The 24321-nt window shown below is 40.8% G+C and overlaps 1 protein-coding gene across 1 annotated transcript in view; it reads left to right on the top strand.

Annotated features, from left to right (window-relative positions):
• ENPEP (glutamyl aminopeptidase) overlaps positions 1-24321 on the top strand; it is a 299623-nt gene that overhangs the window by 204368 nt on the left and 70934 nt on the right. Inside the window, exons 11-12 of the mRNA XM_085635692.1 lie at positions 13889-13974; positions 16902-17038. Of these exons, the coding sequence (XP_085491818.1) occupies positions 13889-13974; positions 16902-17038 (223 nt within the window). The remainder of the gene's footprint in view (positions 1-13888; positions 13975-16901; positions 17039-24321) is intronic.

Consider the following 24321-nt stretch of genomic DNA (forward strand, 5'->3'; position numbering starts at 1 on the left):
AAGTTGCATGGTGTGCAAAATACTAATGGACTGGGATGCTGCCCCGAATAATTACCAGTGGTTGAGATTAATTCAAGCATCCACCATCACTCTTTGTATACTTCAAAGTTTATCACACGCACTGCATTTACGCCACATAGCAAACAAGTAGGAAAGGGTATGGAAGAAGAAAAGGCGATAGTTTCAAAAAAGCAATAAACTAGACTTGACATTTGTCATGAAATGGATGCACAGCCAAGTTTAATGAAGTGATTCTCCAAAGAGTTTGACCAAACCAGGGTGCTGTTTGGAACTCATTCACAGGTGGGTCAAAGCTTTAGGGACTCCTGACATATGCTGAGGTTCCCTGTATGTGCTCCTCCTTAGAACACAAAGCCCATGTCATTGCGGTATGAGTGGCACACCAGACACCGTTGTGAACTCCGCCTTCTATTAGTATAGGAGACACAATGGCGACAGTGTTCTGCATATGGATACGAGGCATTGTTGAGTTTGGAGGACCATTGGCACCCATAAATCATTAAGTCATAGATTGGACCATAACAATTGCTCTTATAAGAAGCATATGTATTATTAATATTAAGATTTGTCTGAGACCTCACGCTATGCCTCTCATTGCACCCTTGATTATTTGAAAACAAAGTTGGTGTAACAAATACAACGTTCACTTCTACTTCCCTAATATTTGTAATTGTTTTATTTATGGGCATTAAGAAGGATGCTCTAGAGAGTAGAATACTTCATACATCTTTTACTTTACCCAAATCAATTAACAGCGTTGGTGCCCAATACTGCCAACACACTTGGAGATATCACGCCCACAGGTTCTCCAAAATATTAACATGTTTAACGAAAAAATATTTTGGAAACGCATGTTAAATTTACTGCAGTATTCTTACTATATATATCACCAGTGACTCTACATATATCTATATAATGCTGATTGTACATTCTTGTACAAACCACACGTCCCTATCTTTCATAAATCAAGCATGCCACGTCAATGCCAATCCCCCCCAGTATTATATTTTCCCTCCGCCATTTGCCTTGAAGAGGCCTTGCCTCCCTCCTCGTGGTCAGGGCATCCACGAGGACAGAAAGCCAGTCAATAGTGTGTATTTGGCTGAAAGAGGTAATATTTGCCTAAGCTGGAAGCGTTGCTTGTTCACCTAAGGACAGGCAATGACAGCATAGAGTTTAAACCATAGTTGATCAGTCACCTAAGATATTTACTAGGAAGTGATGGCACACCCAATTAATATTTCTGTGTTTCTCTTGACAGCCATACTCTAAGACTAGAGTACCGGTTTCTTATAACTTGCTGTTTTGGTCAAATTCTGAATTATAGTAAAATATTTATTCATTTAAAACTTACCGAGAACAAAATTAAACATTATTTATTAATCAGTACTGACTCATCATGTATATTCACCTTCTGCACTATTCATGATATATAGTTCTATCATGCAGAGTATTTATTCTGTATGCTCTCTTTAGTTTATTTACATTCACCATTCGAAAATTATTTATTGATTTAAAATGTATCTCAGGGACGGACTTTTGTTTTAAAAAACAATCCCATAGCAAAACTCAATCGGCATTAACAATGTACTTGCTACTAATGTCCTCAATTTAATTCTGTATTTCCCAAATTATTAGCAGTGCATCTTTGTCCCTGGATAGTTAACGCAGACTAAAATCTCTGTTTGTATCCCTCAACATCCAAATTAGAATGGCATGCTAAATTTGAGTGGGTGGCTGAAGGTGGGGGACACCGGCACTTAGTTTTAGGGACCAGCAGTTATTTTTCTGCAATTTACATTTACAGAAAGCAGGAGACGTAAAAACAAACAAAGAGGAAAGATGGAGGAAGAGAAAGACAAAAAAACTGTCATAAAGGGAGACAGCAAGAGCAAGTAGGAGTGAGATAAAGTGGCAGGGAGTGTCTGGCTGTGAACTAAAGAAGCATGATATGGATACAGGACCATGCAGCCTTGGAAATCAGTGCGCCTACATTAAGAGGCCGATACACAATGCGGGTGGAAATGTTTCCGAGTGGCATTCGGTTTGTCCGAACCCGTGTCGTAACCCATGTTTCCGACCCACTCGGAAACATATCCAACTGACCAATTGATGATACAAGGTAACCGGTCAGTCGTTCTGAATCGGTTCCAACCGGCATTCGGAGAGTCCGAGTTGGATTGAAGCCGAATCGTACAGCTCAACGGGCCACGTTTCTGACCGACTGATTATGATGTCGGATTCTGGCGGCCGTTCTGAATCGGTCGTGCCGGCACCAAACGGCTGTTGGAAACTGACTTTGGGGGCTGGTAGCAGGCCCCCCTTCACCCGGAGGTCTCCAGTTGGGGCCCGTGGGGGTACCTATGGGACCCCTCTTTCCAACCATGCACAGTGTGGCAGGCACCATGGAGTATGCGCCACAGGGTGCAAGGTTTTCGGAAACCACCTTGTTTTTCAATGGGAGTTTGTGTTGTCGTTCGAACACTGGCTCCCTTTGATGCCAATGGGAGTCTGACCGAACGGTGTTCGGAATCATCGTAATTGGTCGGTCGGACTCCACGAACCCGAAGCGGTCGGAAACAATTCCAACAAAAATTCATACGGAAGGCTTACCGACTGACATCGTAATGACGCCCTTAATTGCACTGTCTGCAGGTTTTAGGGCAGTTTTAGGCACCTGCACTCATTCTATTACAAATTAAGCACTGCTTTCATTCCAATCCATACTGTAGAAACAGATACCTCACTTTAATCCAATATTGGAACCCCAACTATTTCCTGCTGAGGCAGTCACTATAATACTAAATCGGTGACGTAGACCTGAACATTATAGCCAATCATATTTTTCCTAAAATGTTCATCCAAAGAAAATAAATGTAACTCACCAAAGAATAATCTTTACTAGGTTTAAATATATACTGATGAACTCCACCTGGTCACAGAGGGTCTGATTTAGAGTTTGACGGATCTAGTGACTCCACCCCAAATGTGACGGATATTTTTTCAACGTATTATAAGTTCATTATATCCAATGGAACTTGCAATATGGTTGACAGGATATCTGTCACGTTTGTGATGGTGTAACTCATCTACCACACTCTAGATCAGGCCCTTGATTCCATCAGTTAAGTCTCTATGTTCACCCCCAAAGAGGTATCATGGTGCTAAGAAACAAACAGACCTCAAAAAACATTACTACCAAGAAGAACCAATTAAACAACAGCTAGAATTGACTTTAAGCAATCACGTCTGTAGCACATTCCTAAATTAATGGAGGTCCACAATCTGCCTAAAATGTAAAAACAAACAATTTTACTCCTTAATTACTCAAACAAAACAAGCACAACCCTCACAAGTTTGGCAGCAAACTTTACGAATAGTGAGGAGGAGTTTGCTCTTTTCCCCATATAATCTTTCTGGCTCATAAAGACTGAGGGTCCGATTTAGAGTTTGGCGGAGCGGGTACTCAGTTTCAATGGAAACTGAATACCCTCTCCACCAAACTGAAGTTCTGTCTGCCTTATTTAGAGTTGGGAAAACCTTCAGTATGTCGATGATGGAGACTACTCTTTCTCCACTGCTGCCATACACCTCCGACAGCCTGAAATGGTAATGGCCATTGAAGGTTTTGCCATTTGTCTGCCCGCCTTATTTAGAATGGGCGGACAAATGGCAAGCCTTCACTGTCCGTAAAACCTGGCAGTAAACTACAGTCGAAACTTCAAAATAACCCACATACAATGGAAGAAACATCCATGACGAGGAAGGCAATTGTTTTTTAGTTTTAAAAAACTAAATCCTGCTTTGGGTTCTGCTTTTGAAAATAAATAACACTGAAAGTTTGTCGTACGGCTCCATCATGTTGCGGAGCCATCCGTGAAACTTTCAATGCATTTACAGGAACCCCTGTGACAGTGGTTCCTGTAAATAAAAGAGGTTCCTACTGGGCTGGTGGACATTTCTAAATTTGTCAGGCAAGTGTACCCTTTCCATGGTAGAAGTAAAGTACTGTGCCATGACAACAGAACTTAATTCATCTGCCAAAGTCCATATCAGTCCATGAGTCAGGAGGTCAAAAGAGAGCTTATATACTGTGGGAAACAAAGGTAGATCGAATTTTAGTAATCAAGGCATGATAAAATGAAGGCATTGATAATCTGGATCAAGAGGGAAAATGGAAATTAACATAAGATACGGCTCAAAAAGTGTGAATGGAAATAGTAACTTGTTGTCACTGCATTGACTTAATGTACCAGAAACAGAGTTGAGCCCATTTTTACAGCAAAGTTTTTTATGCAGGTGGAGAAGACTAGTTTCATGTCCATGAAGGTTGGCCAGAAATGCCCTGGAAATGAAAGAGACATGCTAGACAAAGTATTTTCATCTTGTACCCAAAGACATTAAGTTAACATGAGATGTTAACACTTATCCATCCTTCAACCTTGGATAGGCAATTGTGGAATGCAGATGCTGACTTGTAAACATCCCCAGTTTTATTCAACACATTATCAGTATTGTCAACATATACAAATAGACAAATAGATCAAAACCACAGGAAAAAGAAAAAGAAGCTCAACCTTGAATGTTTGGTGAATGGGCACCCTACAGTGTAGAACCAATGGGCACTCTCAATGGGGTTTAATGGAGCTCATGGTCTCTTTTAGACAGTGTTACAAAAAAAAGAAGTCCTAGTCATTTAACAATATTTTGCTTCATCATGGCTAGCCATGCAGCTAGACTGTTGATACATCCGGCAGTGAATATGTTGTATTATTACCAGTGCACAAGTTATTTATTAAAAATTGCATATTCTTCTTTTGAATACAGGCTGATCACATGTTTTCTCATGGATACTTCTAAACACAGATTCCACACTAATAGAATATTCCCGAGGCACCAGTCTGGATTTGGAAACCTTTCATAGTAGTGCCCCCACACCGCTAGATTTCGCTGGGCAGCACCATGTTGACTTTGTTCCACCTAGGATGTGAGAGAGCTGAGCCGAATTAGTGCCACCCCTGTGCTACCATGTCACGTTCTTTATTTTTGCACCTTTGAACGTGTATCCAGAACTCTACTCCCTCTTTCATTGGTCTTTCAACAACTACCAAACGTAACAAAATCCATTGTGCCAGGGAACGATGTCTCCTCAGGTTTTAAACCATACAGCGACTGCAGGAACCAGATTTGGTCTTTGTGCTTTTGGCATAACTCCAGGTTATGTGGTGAGAGCACCCTGATGTACCCAAAGACAAACTGGGTCTGTGAAGCGAAGCTGTACATCACCGAACACAGGAGAGGTCATGGACCTCATGTAAGTCCTAACGTTCCTACTACTGCTCTCGAGGCTGCTCCTGCAGAAAGTTCTCTTCGGGTTTGAAGTATTCTGATAAGTCAAAAATATAAATCCAAAAGGAAACATATGAAAGCAAAGTGAAGCTCAACACCTTCATACAACACATCCAAAGAGATGTCACAAGGACGTCAAGGTGTCACTCAATCTCAATCCCAGTCGAGGTGCCGATTCCGCTGTAGCTCCCGATGTGCCCTGAGTTCCCCTGGCCATTGTTGACTGCGCAGAAAATTGAAGCCATACTGCATATTTTTGGCCCTTTTGCGGCTCCCTCTTGCATGCCTTATAGTCTCAAGGATCCATAAAGGCCCTCTGTCAGCTTCCACTGGGAAATTCTTCCTTGTCTCTGGATGAGTTCCTGGAACCCATCTTGGGTTTTCACCGACTCCAGTGCAGGATTCCACTTCAGTTCCACAACCTTAGCCATTCTCAATGCCGTTCCAGTGCTACTGGTGCCAGAGGGAGATTTGGTGCCAACCTCAATGTCTGACCAGGCTTCAGCTCGACCAGACCGCATTCCAAATCCACTAGGATCTACCTGCCCTGGATATGGACAACTGGGTTTTAACTTCGGACCTGCAGGACATGTATTTTCATCCACCCATCCTGCAGTCCCACAGACAGTACCTATGATTTGTGGTAGGGCAAAATCACTTTCAGTTTGCCATGCTTCCCTTGGCCCTCACTAGCACCCCTCATGTGTTCACAAAAGTGATAGTGGTGTTCGCTGCTAAACTTCAGAGGTTGGGGATACCAGTTTTCCCATACCCTGGCTGCTGAAAGAAGGATTGCCACAGTCAGTTGTAAGCCACCCCCAGATAACGGCAAACCTCATTGGGGTTCTCGATCAGTGAGAAAAAGTTGCACTTGACTCTTTCACAGAGATTTCCTTTCATTGGCACAGTTTGGGCCACTGTACAGAACAAGTGTTTTCCTCTGTTGCAACAAGTCCTTGAGATTTGAGCTTTAATCCCTTTGTTTTAGCCTCAGTCCTGGATCTTGGTGAAAGTAGCTCTGAGGCTTCTTGGCTGATTGGTTTCCTGCATTCTGCTTGTCAACTATGCCAAATGTTATACGTAGGCTTTTGCAATGGAATCTGAAGTCCCAGTGGACCAGCACCCAGGAAATCTGTCAGATACCATCCCAGATTCATAGGAGACTGCATACACGCTACTCAACCACAATTGGACCAGTGGCAGCCATGTCTCCCGCCCCCATCCAGAGTTGATGGTTGTGACAGATACATCACTGCTGGTCTAGGAAAGCCATCTGTGGGATGTGTAGATTAGAGGGCTTTAGTCTCCAGAGGAAACCCAATGCATATCAATCCGTTTGAGCTGGGGGCCATTCTTCTGCCACTGAATGCCTTCCTGCCATGCATCAAGGGAAGGCAGGTACAGGTTCTCATGGATAAATTCGCCTCCATGTGGTACGGCAACAAGCAGGGTGGGGCCCTGTGCCATGGAGCATTGCGCCTCCAGAGTTGGTTGGATTGTCAGGACATCTTCCTGACAGTGAACAACTTGGTGGAATTCTTGAATGGATTCTGACAGTAGCACAGGGTATTCTCTGACAATGGGGAGAACCCTGGCTAGATCTTTTCACCACTGTTGAGAACGCACAGTGTCCAAAGTTTTCATGTTGGGATTCCTACAAAGACGCTCGCTAGGTCATCCTTTTCAGCTAGAGTGGAACTCGGGACTTTATCCTTTTACATTGTTTACACTTGCTCAGCATTTGCAATACTGTACTTGCTTGCCTTTGTTTTTTTATGAAGCGTCATACGTCAAGTGTTTTGCTTTCTCCTTTACACGCCTATCCTAAATCTTTGTTTCTCAGAGATCTTCTCTTACCCCACTCTCTTTTATGTCTACCATACTACTTTGGGAGATCGCATATATAGCTTTGGCTTCTCTTTGAAGGTCTATGCTAGTGACACATAGATCGCTGTTTCTTTTGCTGGCCAGACCTTCACAGCCACAGACCATTTTTGTGCTTGTCTTTCTGCTATTACAGTTTGGATGAAGACTAATATACTCAAACTGAATGGGGATACAACTGAAATGCTACTATATGGTTGCTCTTCCTCAATATGGCCTTTTACTGGTGCCCCTCTAAGCTAGGATCAGTGTCCACCCACTTCTGAGTCTGCAAAAACACCTTGGGCATACTTTTTGGTATCTCCCTCATCTTTGTGAAGCAAATCAGTGCTCCCACCTTGTTCTGCTTTCATTATCTGCAAATGCTGCTTAGAATTGTCTTGCTGCTTCCATGTGATATTCATAAGTCAGTGGCTCAGGCTATCACTCTTTCTCAGATTGACTACTGCAACTCCCTTTATCTGGACTTCCCTAAATTTTGAATTCAATAAGTATATTTAATCCTGAATCTTGCTGCCATGCTTCTTAAAGCTTTCTCTGCATGCCCAGGTACTGCTCATTGCATGGCTCTCCACTGTCGTCCTATCGAACACCTGATCTTAAAATCACACATCTCCCATCAAACTTTCCACATTTGTGGCATTCATTTTATCCACTTCAGCATCATGCAATCTATCCCAAGTATAACATTGTGTTCTACTGCAGCATAATTAGAAATTGTCCCTTGCATTAAGGATTCCTGTTTGGGTGGACAGTCTTTCTTTTTTCTTTAGAAAATACTTTTATCTGAACTTTCAATAAAGGGCTGAAAACCTAGGTATTCTACTAATTCTTCTTTGTCTCTAGTAACAGTACACCCTTTCATAGTATTGACTGCGCTTTATACATTGTCATCATCATCAGCACCATTGTGCTGTTACTAGAATTGTCCCTTAGAGTTGGGGCTATGGCCCTGTGAAGAGGGAGCTCACCAGGCCAAACGAGTGATGCTGTGCTCATTCAATCGCTCCCTGGGCCGGCATCATGTGGGAGAAAGTGAGAAGACCAGCCATCTCCCCCGACCTTATTGGCAGAGTGGGTGAGAGGGAGGGAGAGAGGCACATGCGATTGTGTCCCCGGCAGTCATACTTGGAATGTGCATGGATGCCCTTAGTTTGAGTATGGTAAAAAAGGATACCAAAGAGGAAAATCTTGTGTCCCACTGTCGCATCAAAGGGCTTTCCCATAGCTGAAAAGGAGTACTCGATAAGCCAAACTACATACTTACAAATTTGCAGATTTACCCTCGAGAGCAGGGACCACCACCAAAAGTATTTTCAGTTTTTTGGGGGCCTGGCAGGAGTAGTCAAGGCCCCCACATTTTGGGAAACAAGTATTCAATCAGTGACCCCGGGTGAGGTTTAGGCAGTTTTCAAGCACTCTCCGGCCTAACCATTTGTTAAGCCCAAGATTTCACAGGTCCCTTAAGTTTCTGGTTCCTTAGTGGTGTATCGAAGTCCATAGGTAATGATTTTTAATAGTTAAAAACAAAACATGGACATATTCGTAGTAACATCCTGAAGTGTTTAAAAATGGTGAAATGCTTATATTTATTGTTTTAATTACTGTGACACACTGATACAAAGCCAAAGGGTGTGATTTTTAGATCTAGTATTAGCCTAGGCCCCTTGGGTTTACTACAGTTATATGTATAATATACTTACTTATTGGAGCTTTTGGCCAGCCCTCTTCAACTATTGGTCTGTTTTGTGTTGTTCTCATTTTCTCCCACCCTCGCCAGCATGCAGCTTGGGGCTGTGCTTCAGCCCACTTCAGCTATTGGCTAACTTCCCTGTAAGTGATGGCATCCTGCTCTTCCATATGGAGCACATCCAAGCACAAAGTAGTTCCCTTAAGTGCCAGGAACTACTCTGGAAAAGTGTGCTTTTTGAGATCAAAAATGATTTTAGCTTTTAGCCATTTTTTTTAGATTGATTAAGGTGCAGTACCTTCCCCGACAATAACGTTTTGCAAAAACCATGACAAAACAAACATTGACAAAGCAAAAAGGCTAATGGTCAGCACCAGTGCTTTTTTACAATTGCATATGATTTGTTTGATGTAGGCATATGAAAGGATATTGTGGTTTTAGGGATTAGTGTCTGCTGGTACCTTGATTATTAAAGACACTTCAAGCCTGTGGGGTCTAGTCCACATTTAGGGGAATATTTGAGCACTGTGACATATATTTAGTGCTGACACCTGCAGCAACCAAAGCTCGTTGGACGGTGTTCTCATTGGTTTTTCTACCTGCCAGTTTGTATATATTTGGAAGTTTATGTGTAGTATTTAGTTAGTCTTGCACGTATTAAATATTTTTTTCTTTTTACACAAAAACATTTGCAGGACAATGAAATATTGAATTATTTATTGCATTGGAGATTTCTGAAATTTTAGCCCCCACAACTCGCAGTGTAAGACTTGGACTGCTCTGCCTCTCATTTCTGAGAGTTAGGAGTAAAAGGGGAATTTGTTCCACGTTCTGGGATCAACAGTACTGGATCCCAAGTGTGCCAGAAGCAAAAGCCCTTAGTTGCCACTTTTGGGATCCAGTAATTTCCGAATGTCCTGGTACTTCCAGCCCTGATTTCCTATACCTGATGAATGTGTGTGTGAATGGGTGGAAAGCAAAATGGTAGAGCATATCACTATTCTGGGAGAGTTAAGAAGGTTGGATAGAGCAGTTAAAGAATTTATTATACCTCATTGAAGTGTTCCAACTAATCTATATCTTTATACAAATCAATACTTCATTTTGTTTCTAGACCCACAAGCATAGTAAATGTTCTACTTCACTCTGCCAAAGGTTGACAGTGCTCTGTGAGAGTGTTGCACCAAGAATAGCTCGGCCAGCCCACATACCTCATGGTTAGTGCACTGATCAGAAAGTGTGCCTGCACCGTTGTGTAATAAAGTGAAGGGGACCTATTCACAAACTGCACTTTGTAGTACATTTAGTAGTACTAATTACATAGTAAAAATTCTATGTGCAGAGAATGCTGCCTCGCCTATCCTTTCTATGTGGATGTCTTCACCCTGATTGCGGAAGTCTGTGAACACGTAGGCATATGTTTTAATAGTTGATGTGGGGGAACCTGAGGAAGTAGCTGGAAAATGAGGAATACTTACTTCAAAATGTAAGGGGCTTAGTGAGAGGCAAGGTGAGGCTTAGGGAAGAGATGCACATACAAAACCCACCCACAAAAACGTTAGCCCATTACTATTCACAAACTACACTTGCGAAGTTACTACAACAAAAATGGATCCAAAAAAGTTGTAAATGTACGCCAACCCAGTCTTGTGGTAATTTAAGCCACACAGATTGCCACTCACAGGTACTATAAGGTACTCCTTAAGAAAACAAGGTAAATAGAGTTTTAAAATAACACCCCTAGGGAATAAGGTTACATATAATAAACTACTTTAAGTGTTCAAAGTTATATGGGATTTTGTTTTTTTAAACTAAATTAATGTTTAACTTTCTGTGAAAAAATAATTAAATACAGCTTGAAAAGGTTTACTAAAAAAGTAAATGAATTAAAATTCAGTAAGCAAATGGGTTTTAATAACATTTGTGAAGCAATCATTAGATAGAAAAATGATAGCAAGGCTTTCATGGTTAAAAATGATTGTAATATTTAAATACTAATATGTCTAAATTATATTTATATATTTTTTCTATATATTGAACATTTAAATTGATAATTTAATGTGAAGTAACATTTCATTTCTAACCCAGGTTAATAATTATTTTAAGCTAAATTACATATTTAAATTAAATTAACTTATTCTTAATGTTTTTAAAATTATCATCAAAATATATATTTTTCCCTGTAGTTTAGTATAGGAAGTCAGTTGCCCAATGGCTGAGACCTCTGCCTACATGTGAACAGTAACTTTACAATCATACATCCTGTTCTAGGAGGCTCCATCCCGAGTTTAAAGAGGGTGGAGATGTACATCTGCACCCAGTAGTAAATGTATACAGGCAAATAGTGACTAGCAAAAAAGTATAAAGCTACTTCTAGGTGCAGTAGTTAGCTTACATGCAAGTAAATCTACACGTGCAAATGCACCTTTGTGAATAGGCATCTTTACCAGTATGTGCTTGGACACAGAGCAATATTAATATGCCCCTATAAAGAGTATAAATGTTTATGAGCCTATAAACATAGTTCACCTACAATATATAGTTTACTGTAAGAATCCCAGTTGGACTACATATTACGTTTTGGTGGATAATGATTCATGTTGTCACTACAGTTTTTAGAAAAGAACGTTTTACATATACCGGGTCAATTTTCAAATTCTGTTGCACATCTATCAAAGTCTAAATGTCCTTCTTAATCTCCTAGTGAATGAATACATACTACCCCTGCTAGACATGCTGCTTATCCTTGCTAGCAAGACCGTAAAATAATACTCAAGTTGCAAATAGCAATAGAATGGCATGCTGCAGGAAATGAACATTTGTTACCTCTAAATTGGAAAATGTAGATACATGTCCATTGCCAGCTGCTCCCTTCTTTGACCCTCTTTTCGAAACTAGCTATCTGCCAGGATGGCAGAGGTCATTACGTCCATGATAACTCCTCTGATGACAAAAAGGGGTAGATTTACTAACATTTCACGCAACATAGTGCAGCAAGACAACTTTTGCTTGAAAGGGAGACATCAAAAATGCACCTTATATACAAAGATATGGCACATTTCTGCTGCCTCCTTGCACTGGTACACTGTTTTCTGCCTAGCACCAATGAAGGCACCCTTGCACCATAGTGCAAGGTTGCTTGTGCTACGAGCAGGATTGTTTTTCTGTAGAAAGGGATGCCTTCCTGCACAAAAAACAATCCTTAAAGGGATTTCCCTTTACCTATGTGTGATGCAGAATTAATTACACATAGAAAAAGCAAGTAACAAGGAGAAATAAAGATATTTCTCCTCTCATTACACCTGGGTCTGGGAGGTAAATAATTGTGATACATTCCCTGTTAATAACTCTCTGTAAATCTGGCAATGCACCAAAATCGAAGGGTGGATGCGTGGCAATGCCGACACTCCACCTGTGGAATGTCTCTCTGCCGCAGGGTAACGAAAGGCAGTGAAATGCGTTTCTGTGTGTTTTGTTAGATTTATTACCATTCAGAGTCATGCAAGGTGACTTTGTGTGGGTTAGTAATTCCCAGTTAAGTGCTTGTGTTGCCTTACGTCCCCTTCCATTACTCATGGGCAGCGCTAAATCTGGCACTAAATGTTTGCTCAGAGGCCCCCATGTTTCATGCAGCCATTTATGCAGACTGTCGCAAAGTGCAAGTTCACTGCTTCTGAAACCACAGATTTTCCACAAAAAGAGAATGAGTAACAGAGCTTTCTCACGCATTGCCCCGAAGATTTGGAACTCTCTTCCTCTAGAAGTCCCTCGAATCCCATCCACCACTTCTTTAAAAAAGGAAGTGAAAAAATCCTAATGCTCAAGTTTTTGCCCTAAAGGCCTTGGCTTCGCAGCTTCATTACTGCTGTCTATTCTGATGCACTGATTGTCTATTACATAGTTGTACACCTGGGAATAACAGTGTTAGCAGGCTATGCATATATATGTATTGAATGTTCTTCTCCCATTACTGGATCCTGCCGACCCTAAATGTGAAGCGCTCTGAAACCCGCTGAGTCATGTTCGTGCCTTGCACTTTTTTGTAACAAATGTTATTTTCCCACTAGTCTATCCTACCTACCCTAATTGTGAATCGTTCTGATACCCGCCTGGGTCATGTTCACGCTATACAAAACTTTATAAATAAATAAAATTCAGCAAACTTTTATGTTTTACAAAAAGCAAATTCTCAAAGCATGACAGTGTTTTTGTAAAACAAAATAATAATGACCCTGAAACCCTGGGACTTTCCTCCAAAGGCATTTATCCTTTTTTTCTGCTCAAGACTGCCTGACTTTTCCTGGTGGTCCCAAACGGAAAAAAAGTACATCAGGCCATCCTCTCTAAATAGGGCTGGTGGCGTGATGTACTTACACCAATGGTACCAAATCAATTGGGCTGTTAGTGTAAGGTTTATGCTTGCAGAAACATGACGGTATGCCTGGCTCCAAATAGAACATGCTGTTCATACGTTTAGAAGAAAGGGTCCTTCATCAGTTTTGTGGTGGAGTATCTTGACTTCCAAACTCTTAATAACTCCCTTCATCTCGTCTGTCCATGTATGGAAATGTCAATGTTATTGCAACAAACTCAGATCCACACTTGGATGCTATGCAATGTGAGACATATTTTGATGACAAGCTTTGATTGTCCCTATACCAGTGACAAATTGCAAACATTAAAACAATAGTATGCCATGACCGGCCCTTGCACCTAAAAACCACTGCACGTATATGACTGCTATTGAATATTTGTTTTCTTGGTATGTTGATGTTGTTGAAACCTATTGTTTGAACTTAAAATAAACTATTGTGGGTGAAGTTCCTAATTTTGAAATCCTTAGAATAGCTTTAAATTTGCTTACCTTTTGTTTCTGATGTCAAATAGAAGTTGAATTGTAGATGTCTTTAAGAACATTAATTTCATCTCTCTATATAATTTCAGCTACACGTGGCATTTTCCAATAAAATATAATGCAACCATCAGCAAACAGGAAAATGTTGCATTTTACAACAAGTCCATGTCAACAGGTAATCTAAAATATCTTAATATTTAGCATATTAAGTTGGCACTAATTGTAATGTGTTTTAAAACAGTAATTACAAATAATTGTCAAGTAACATGCAACAATATCATATAATGTACTGAGACTGCTGATTTTAATGAAAACAAAAATCAAAAACTGAAAGGTGTATGGCAATTTACATGGAATGTATTATATTGACATTTATTTAGTTTATTAATGTATTTTCATGCATTTACTTTGAATGTAAGTATTTACATTTATTTAAGAAATTGTGATTTCCTTGAGAAAATCACTATTTACATTTTCTTACCCTAGATATTTAGCTAAGAAATTCTCAAAAAAGGCCAGCAGTTTAAAATGGAAAAAGATTTCCTTAGCAAGCCCAAGACAGTACAACTGAGCTGTAGTTATCCATCAGCTAGCTTGCCAGAATTTCTTAGAGACATCAGGGGACAATCCATTTAGGTAATATTTTTCTCCTCAAAATATTCTTTATTCCAATAAGTTATACACCAAAAACAAATGACACAAGAACATATGTCTGGAGTTCAAGTTCTAACAAGCCAGTTAAGTGCTAAATGAATATGTACAAAAAAAGCAAAATAGCAGAAACATGCCATAACTTACAACACTTACCTAGACTAAACACATTTCTAGATCTAACTGTGTCCAAGGTTGCAAAATAATCATACCTTTATCACAATCTATTTAACAGTTAATTCTAGATAAATTAAATTATATAGAGTAGAACATGTGTAGTTTCTAAGGTGTGTATTCTCTCATCCTTTTTGCTTACTGTTTCTTTCTGGTGAAACCATATAGAGCCTAGATTCTTAGACACCATATGCTGGTTGAGAAAACCAAGGTCTGTTTCAATTCTTGGAAGGGCCTGAGTGGGAGTATAACTTGCAGATTTATTTTATGAGATCCTTAGTTGAATGAATTTCTGTTACCTAAATACTATTCTCAGAATGTTTAATTTAATGTTATTCAGAGTTCTACCTTATAGAACCAGATTGAACATTTAACCTTAAATATAATGTGTTTCCTGTTCAAGTACTACAGCTAAACGTCCAGAAAATATTGCTTAAATATCAAGCTAAACTCCTGCCCCGTAACAAAAGGTTTCATTTTTTTGTATATAATTTTTTGATAAAAACATATTTTCACGCCCCCCCCCCCCCCAAATGTCTGTAGTATAATGTAGCCAGGTCTTCGTAGAAGAGCCATCAAAAACCTACAAAAAGAACAGAACATATTGAGGTTGAGGGGCAGTGTAAACCATGGCTCCTCGCTAATGACCTTTGTGTTTAGTTTCTGGTCTGGTAAGCGGTAGGTTCTAGTCTGGGCCACTGACTTTGAACAATGGGTCCCAGCTTATAGTCGAAGAGAAACTTAGGAGAAAGGTAGCGGTGAATGAGGGTGGCATCTCCCTATCTGGTTGATATGTAGTCTGTCACCCCACAGTCTCTCTTGTGGCCTCTGTTTCTCTGCTTTGCCCTCCACACTCTCTGTTCTTGCAACTCCATCCTTACTGCAGTGGCCAGTGAGAGAGCCAACTGTTCGTGATCATGTTATAGTGATTGACAATGATCTCCAGCACACCCCCTGACATTATTGGGTGCACTTGGTTTCTACATATCCTTATTTTCAGGAACATGAAGCACTGCTTGAATACCTCATTAGATGTATCTATGATGTATTGTGTGTGAATATGTGTGCAGTTGTACCTGCTCTGTTCCCTTTTGATGTTATTTTGAAACAGTGATCAACCATGTATTCAGTGAAAAGTTGCTGTAATCCATAGGAATAACCAATAGGAGTGAAGTAGGGAGCCATTAGTAGGTGGCTGGGTCTCTGCATGTACAGTATAGAGTGTGCATTTTACATTAGTATGTCTCACTTAGGATGACACAGCTCCAACCCTAGTATCTTTTAATTGTCTTGGGACCATGTAAGCATGCAAGGTGGCAGCCGTATGCCAATTCCTAGAAGTAGTATGTAGTGTGTCATGAAAGATAGTTTATGTTTTGGATCAAAAACATGATTCTAAGAGACAGACGTATGGTGCACCACCAAAATATGTAAGGTATAATCTCAACCTATAAAAATATTGTATGCACAACATTGTTAGAACAAAAATATCTGGAGTCATAATATTATTCACATTTACATTGTCAAGTGAATATTAGGTAATAATTAGAACTAATTGTACATTATGGGCTAATGTTAAGTTCAGGGGTAAGGTTAGGTTTAGGTCTAGAATTAGGTTCTGGGCTAAGATTCGTTTCAGGGCTACCGTTTGGTTTGCGGCAAGAGTTAGGTTCGGGAACAGTCATAGGCCTAGATTGTATTTAAGGTTAAGGGTTAAGTTGGATTAGGGCCAGGTGTCCTCCTATTTTTGTAGTATCTGCTAAATATTCTATCATATTTTCTATACTTATTTGACATGTCTGTACTATATGCAATATTATGTCATATGATCTAATTATAGGCAATATTATGGTAAAACAAAAAGTATCCTTAAAAAATTATGTATTTGTGTCTAATATTGTGGATGATGTATGCATAGTCCAATATTTGTTTACTCAGTACTGTGAAGTACCACTCAGATCTGGGTTGGTTGTAATGGAAACATCTTGACACATCTTTAAAATGTCTACAGGAAATTTTAAATCTGTAGTAAAATCCAACCATTGAATTTCCTCCACAACAGGGATAATACAGTGGAGGAAATTGGCTGCCAGAAATTGAAAGGTTTTCCATTTACATTAATCTCCAAATGAGAGCTTGAGTCTTAAAGTACAGACTCACCCACCAAAAATTGAAAACCTTTGAATGTATGCAATTTGAATCACAGCATGCATTTGTATTATCGGCTTTCTGTTTCTACAGTAGTTTAATTACATTTGTGTTCTCTTTCTTCCACAGGAGTTATTCTTGGCCCCTATGACCCTAACAATGATGGATTTCTGAAAATTAATCCAGACTCTAGTGGATTTTTCCGTGTCAACTATGAAGAACAAAACTGGGACACATTATCAAGCCTCCTGTTGAATAATCATTCGGTATGAGACCACCTGCTGGCACTATGCCCACATGGCCTCACATATGTTTTCAGAAGCTCTTAACGTGATGTATAACTTTCACACAAAAATATGCAGTGTTTGGTTATTGCTCCTGGTGCACACATCCATTTGTACATGGGGACATTGTGCCTGTGGCAGACAAAGTGGTAATACCATCAGATTGTTGGTGCCTAGCTGTTTAGTGTTGTCTTGGCACAATTCAGGAATCAAGCAATGTTATGCTTGAAACCTGGACAGAATGAACACTAGAGGGTGTACATTATTTAGATGGTGCAACTAATAGGTTACCTTAGCTGACTGATGACTTTTAAAAATGTTATCATTGCTGAGTCTATTTCACAACACTGTATGTGACATTGTAAAAAATAACAAACGCATAGCTCTTCAAAATAAATGCATATATGATAGTAAAGCCCACACCTGACTTAAAATAAGCAAAGGTATCAGTTGAAATTTTGAAATAGGTAAGAAAACCTACATTTCAAATATTAAGGGGGAAAAATCTTTGAATGGGAATGAAGACGAGCAGGAGAATCTGTGCTGCTCTTGGTGTATGCCACCTTAGCTGTAGCAACACCACAGACAGACAATTTCCCTTGATCCCTATCCTTGAAGAGAACTGCCTTGGCTTGTCCCTTGCAAACTAAGCTCTACTTAAAACATTTATTGTCCCACAATGAAAGGAACAAGTCTTCCTCTCTGTGGAAAAGATTCTGGAAGTTTGTGTCAAAATTGTTACTACTACAGAAGTGTTAATCGTTCATTTACTTATTATTCCTTTTCTGTGGGATTGAAATAGATGTTTCAAAAGACTTTAGACATAGAAAACAAACCAAATGCAAAACAGAGGCAAACACATCAAATGTGTAGTTTTGTAGTAGAATATTGTGACTGTTTTGTTATCTGAAGAATGTTATGTTTGTGACCGAATTGGTCACATGTGTACATGGAAAAATGTGCTTTACATGTACTGTGTGACAGCATTTTGTCTACTTATATGTGCACATCTGTCTTTAAACATAAATTAACTTCAAAGCTAGTGGTTCAATACTATACTTTGTCCCTTTTTTCTCACAATTCTTTTGATTGTTTTTTGTGATTCTTGTGTGTTTAATCTATGTCTTCAGGTTACAGTCATTCAAAGACAATAGTGCTTTATCTAAATGTCAGTATGAATCATATTTTCTTTTGATGTGCATTAAAACTAAAGAAGGTTTCTATACCAGTTTCAAATACACCTGCCTGTAGACAGTACCTTTAATGTTCTATTAAAAGTATATGCCATGTTTTTTAACTTAAAATGTTTATTCCAACCATATGGCAGAGAGGTTTAGGTGGAATCATATTATTACTTTGTGTAATATGCTTTTGTAGTAAAAATACATAATTATTGCATCAGCCTGCTAACACAGAATTTATTGGCATTTCCAATTCACAAATCCAGAACCCCTGCCTTCATAAATACCCCACAGCCTGATCGAATCACATCATTATGAACTCCTTAAGCACCAAATCACTACTGAGCTCCCCCCACCACCCCAGCTGCTTACCACAAACCCCTACAAATTACTGCTTATTACAAATCACAGCAATGTTCTATTAATCTACCACATTAGGCAGATTGAAAAAAAAATAAACAGTATGTTACCACAGACACGCACACATTGGCCAGCAGAACCCTGACCAGGCATTCCCATCCAGTACCCCACTGACCTCTTTACACATATCTATCACACAGACCACCTCACATGGACCGTATATGTAGAGAAAATCTCCACTGTTTAGCTTTCTTATACCTTTCATTCAGATACAGCCCAGTCGTGAAAAACCCCCAGGCAACAATTCGCCTACCCACACAATGCCAGGCCTACACAAACAACTTCCTCTGGATCCCTTTAACCATCCACAACCAACCGCAAATAAAAACAGACTGTGCCGTGATACAATCAGCTGTTTCAAAACTGTTCCCCACACTGCTATGAGTTCAAAGGTTTGCTGGCACCTATATTCAATTAGCTACCAAAATTGTACATATTTGAACGTTTAGCATGTCCCATCTTCAGAATCTGTTCTGTCTGCGTTTCACTATGTGAACAGAAAGGTATATATTTAATTGATATTTTCATAGATGAGGGAATTAGTCATGCAGTGTCTAGTATGTCATCAGCAAACCAATACTCACTGTATTTACATTTTTAAGGAGGGATCCACTCACACTCTCCTGCATTCACCTAGTCACATATCAAACTACATCCCCTCATCCAACCCACCCCCATGCCCAAAGCATTCCCCAGCACTCACCCAGTCATCTGCCCAGCAACTCTTGAACTCACACTTATACAGGTCCCTCATTCACATGCATTAACATACTGTTGTGCATTCACCCACCCATACCCAAGCATCTATCAACCACTCTCAACCATCCACAAATCCAGCCACCCTTACGCATGCATCGATTGGTCCACTGATACCCAAGTGTTCATCTGTCTATCCAATTGTGCATCGAGTTAGTTAAGCGTAACAGCAATCTACTCCAGCACAGTAAATTGTCAGTCAGTCATTCGATCGTCGACGTAGACTGATATTCCTTTCACCCATACACACTCATGTTAGCTCACTTTGCATTACGCATTAAAATACAACATCCCTCCCAGTCCCTCAGGAATTATTTGTCTTTGTTATGCTTGTCAATATTTGACTAGTAATTGCAGAGGTAGAACATATCGCTGTGTGTGGGACTTACAGTAGCCATTTTGGCATCCTCCCTTCTTACTTTATGTAAGTCAGGGATGTGCCCTAAAACTCTGGGGGAAAAGTGCAAAGTGATATTGATTACAGTGATACCAGCTCTTCCTCTGATAGTGCAGTACATCGAGGAAGTAAAAACTGCTTGGCAGCCATATTAATGATACATTGGAGCATCTACAAGTACATCTTAGACAGAGTCATTGAAAAAGCCTAGGTCTGGCTATTTTATAAGTGGTAGTGTTTCTTTGCTTGCTGGCATGTTCGTGGGTGTAGTTCTGTGAATGTGTATGAATGCAGTGGTTGGATGAATAACTAATGACTGCTTTCAATTGTGAGTCAAAACCCGGAAGCAGAGCATTACGGAGCCATGCATGGAGTGGAGCCGAAGGAATCGAGGAGCCTACCCAACCAGTCCGACCCACCCGACCCAAACTGTCTATCGAAGAACGGCATGTGGCGGTATGGGGTAAGCAGCTGGTGGTTGGTCATGACAGGAGCAGTCGTACCATTGAGTCCCGGAGCCGTACCCCCGCGCCTCGGTGCTTGCCGTCAACAGGGGGAGGCAAGCACCAAGATGTCAGCTTGTTGTGGCACCAACCACCAGCCACCCTGCTGGGGCAAGGCAGGAAGAGTTATAGGAAGCAGTAGGCCGATGCAGTGGTTCACGGAGGCAGCTGCCATTAGGCCGGTGCGGTTTGTGTCGGCTGCCCTGCCTACATCTCTCTGCCCCCTTCTCTCCTGCATCAGCCTGGGCACCCAGGCATGCTGCCCTTGACCCTCACGCCGCCTCTGACCTACCCCAGAAGGATCTACGCATACTCAAGAGGTGAGCCAGCACCTAATGGGCACTGGTCAAGGGCAATAGAGGCGATACCCAAGGACATAGGCTGTAAGGCGGTTGAGAAGGGTGCAGATGCGGGCACCCTGCGGTCACTTGGAGAAATGCAAGGCCATGAGAAGGTCAAGAAAAGCGGACTGAGTGCCCGACAATGTGTGGTCCCCAGAAAAGCAGAGGTTTAGATTGGTGGGAAGTGAGAAGACTGGCCTAGACGGTGCTGGTGTCCGGGGTTCCCCACCTATCTTATCCCCCTACTGCCTCCTGCCACTCTACGTACACCAGGCATTGAAGGACTACATCCAAGATAGACCATGTCTCCATATATTAATACATATTGTGGTTTGAAGGAAAAGCCATCAACGAGCGGGAAAGCGGATGTACTCCTGCCACGGGTGGTAAAGAGTTGTAAAATGGGCAAGAAACAGGAGCGCATGCGCAGTGCACCACCACTCACCCACTGCGGAGAGTATCGATACGAGGAAGAAGAGGCGGTGTAACTACAGCAACCCATAACCACAGTAGGATGAGGTCTGGAAGACTAAGGAAAGAAGTAGGGAAAAACTGCAGGAAATATAATAAGGAAAAAAAACAAAGTGCTCTTGGAAATGGCATCAATACACCCGAGCAACAGAATTCCACCCCCGGATCTCCAGCTACTTTATACTTGCCCTTAGAACAGGATTTACACAACTGTGGAAGAACCCCTAACATCACATGATCAGCTACTTAAATTGAACAACTAGCTTGTACATACTGCAGTGGGAACTCGAAAGATGACACTTAGAGACTACTTCAAGAACTGTTGCATAAAATCCACAGTGACAAATGGCTCCATCAAAAAGGCGGTTTCATCCATACTATCCTGCTAAGACTCTCAGACAGGTAAACCTGTGCAAATAAATGTTCAAGACATGTTTCATGCCCATCCGCACACACATCTCGCCCGGAAATATAAAACTTCTTACACCAAAGACTCCATCAGACCTGGACAAACACAATTATCTTAGTAGGAAGCAAGGAGAGCCAAACGACCCCTTGCTACTGGATCTATCTTTTTTTCAAGCAGATTTCAACAGGATCACAAGTATACATGAAGCCCCCGAAATAGTGGTGGATGAGCCTAATTCAATCTGGCCCCAACTCGTGCAAACTCTACAATCCACAGTTTATACAAAGGACACAAAGCAAGGGGTATGGGGTAATTACAAATGCACCTATCTCAATGTCCACAAAAGTAATATTTTTTCTCTTTCAATGTATGTGGGTGCAAAGAATCAGAGGCTCCATACCCCAGTTACTGCATTAAACAATCACTCAGAGAAACTAGACCTTCAGGTTGATCTTTTATACATACTTGCTTTGTACATTGCAGGGATAGAGAGCAAACTGGAAAGCCTTAACAAATTGATAACAAAAGTGCAAACAATCGTCAATTTGGCACAATCAGTATGCTACTGCTCCCCAATAATCGACAGTTTGTCTTCTCTTCCCTCGTTTCTCACCATGGTTCTGACAGAAATCAGGAACCTACCAGTAGAATCACAGGGACTGACTCATCATTTACATCAAACTGACCCCGTTGCACAGAACGTCTTAAAAGCACATAACATCAAGCAAGAAATTAGTACAGGAAATAAAGTTCCCAGTTTAAGGGCTAACGTACCCCCTAAAGAAGTCATAGTGGTTGTCCCGTGACCCGATCATCAATCAGTAAGTCCTAAGTGCAGAAGTTTCCCACAACCCAAGATAAATAACTCAGATCAAACAGCTGATGGTTAAACCATCGACCTTGCCAAGGATAATGACATCACTGGGCAATGAGGATGTGGGATCAGGCAACGGAACTATGAACAAATCATTGCAAAAGCGACACCTGAGTAGGAGGGCGAAAAAGACTTCGAAAACAACGCAATTAGGCCAGGCACGTGACCTTAAAAACAAACTGTGACTCCTTTTTAACCTAAAAAAGCAAATTATGAATTGGCTCGATAGGTAGTGAAAGCAGTCCTTTTTTACTGCAACCAACTATAAGAACAACTCCAAAGGCAGCAGTTAAACAGACAGGTAATATGTCACAGGTATTAGGCCACTGGAATGAACTTAGGCAAACCCCTGTGCACATGGGGGAAGCCCCTCTGGAGAAACAACAAACTCCGACACCAGTAGAGCCAAATAATGAACCTGTGTCAACATTATCCCTGATGTCTTCCGCTAGAGGATTAGGAGTTTCAACTTCCCACATAGACAAAGTAAATGTAACCACAGTGAAACAAAGAAAAGTAGCTACAGAGCAGCACCGCGATGACCCAAGGTCAGGAGGCAAGGAGAACATTTGGATAACAATCACAAAAGACCTGAGAACTGCAAAGGTACATAAAAAAGTCCTGAATAAGGCGATTCAACAGCATTACGGTCATGTCGACGAGTACAAGCAAGGGGTAACAACAGCCCTATGCAGGAATGTACCAGTCTACACAGGGGGCAAGAGCAACAACATGGACCTAGGACAGGGTCTGGTTACTACAAATCAAACATCCAAATTGCTGTTTATTCCAGAGTATCCCTCTCAAGGCCTGCATGACATCTTAAACAGAGAGAACATCCTTAAGTTGTTTACATTTATTCCCGAATTGTGTAAACTTGAATCTAGTGACAAAGCAACAATAGAATTTATACCCTCTAAAGGTCAACAAATCACTGAACCCACCCTAATTACATTGGCATCAGTAGCAATCATGCTGGTTTTATCAAGATCCGAGCAATTTAACAGGTGGGGTATCAAAATATTTGCCCAGAAAGATCGATGGTATCCAACGGTATTAGCAAAGCCTCTGGTTACCTCTAATAGCATCAGTAATCCTCCATTTTCAATATTAAAAAACACCTTAGACAGAGCCGCAACAGGAAGCAAAGCCCAAACGATAGAGGTGCCAAATCATTCGAAAGATGACTGGGCTTGGCTGCCAGTAGCCCTATCCGGAGGAAGTCCCGACTGAAATAGCATTCGAACAGCAGTCTACACCAAAACATCCGGACTATCAGTGTGCTTTTGGAACATGAATGGCCTTACCCCGAAAATCCAGTCCTATGACGTGATAATGTTCTTAAAGAACCTCAAGGTCATACTTCTTCAGGAAACATGGACCAAGGCAAGCCTTCCATTAGAGGGCTATTTAGAATACAGAACTCCCGCCACAAGAACTCAAACGTTCGGTAGACCAAGGGGTGGGTTATCGATTTATGTCTCTGGCACGTTAAACGCAACAACTGACCAGCTATCATTTGAAGAGGACTGGATCACCGGTTTAAGGTTTAGAAGCTTGAAATTTAATAAACAACTGCTGCTGATAAACATGTATATCACCCCAAGTGCCAGGAAGAAAAGGTCCAAGATTGACCACCTACTTTGCATCATGTGTGGCCTATTAAGTGACCATGGTAGTACAGCTTGTTTAATCTCAGAGGATTATAATACAAATTTCTTCCAAGACCTTCTGGAAGAGTATGAGGAAACATGCCCTGGCAGATATCAATACATCACAGAACAAACAAAGTTTAGTGGCAACAAGCACAGCAAGCTCAGTGAATATATTGCACTACAACTTGTCAGTCTGGGCTACATAATCCTGGACGGTCGCTTTCCCCAGTCTAAACCCCCAACTGGACAAGAACAAAT

Source organism: Triturus cristatus, chromosome 2_1 (genome assembly GCF_964204655.1).
Source record: "Triturus cristatus chromosome 2_1, aTriCri1.1, whole genome shotgun sequence".
NCBI lineage: Eukaryota > Metazoa > Chordata > Amphibia > Caudata > Salamandridae > Triturus > Triturus cristatus.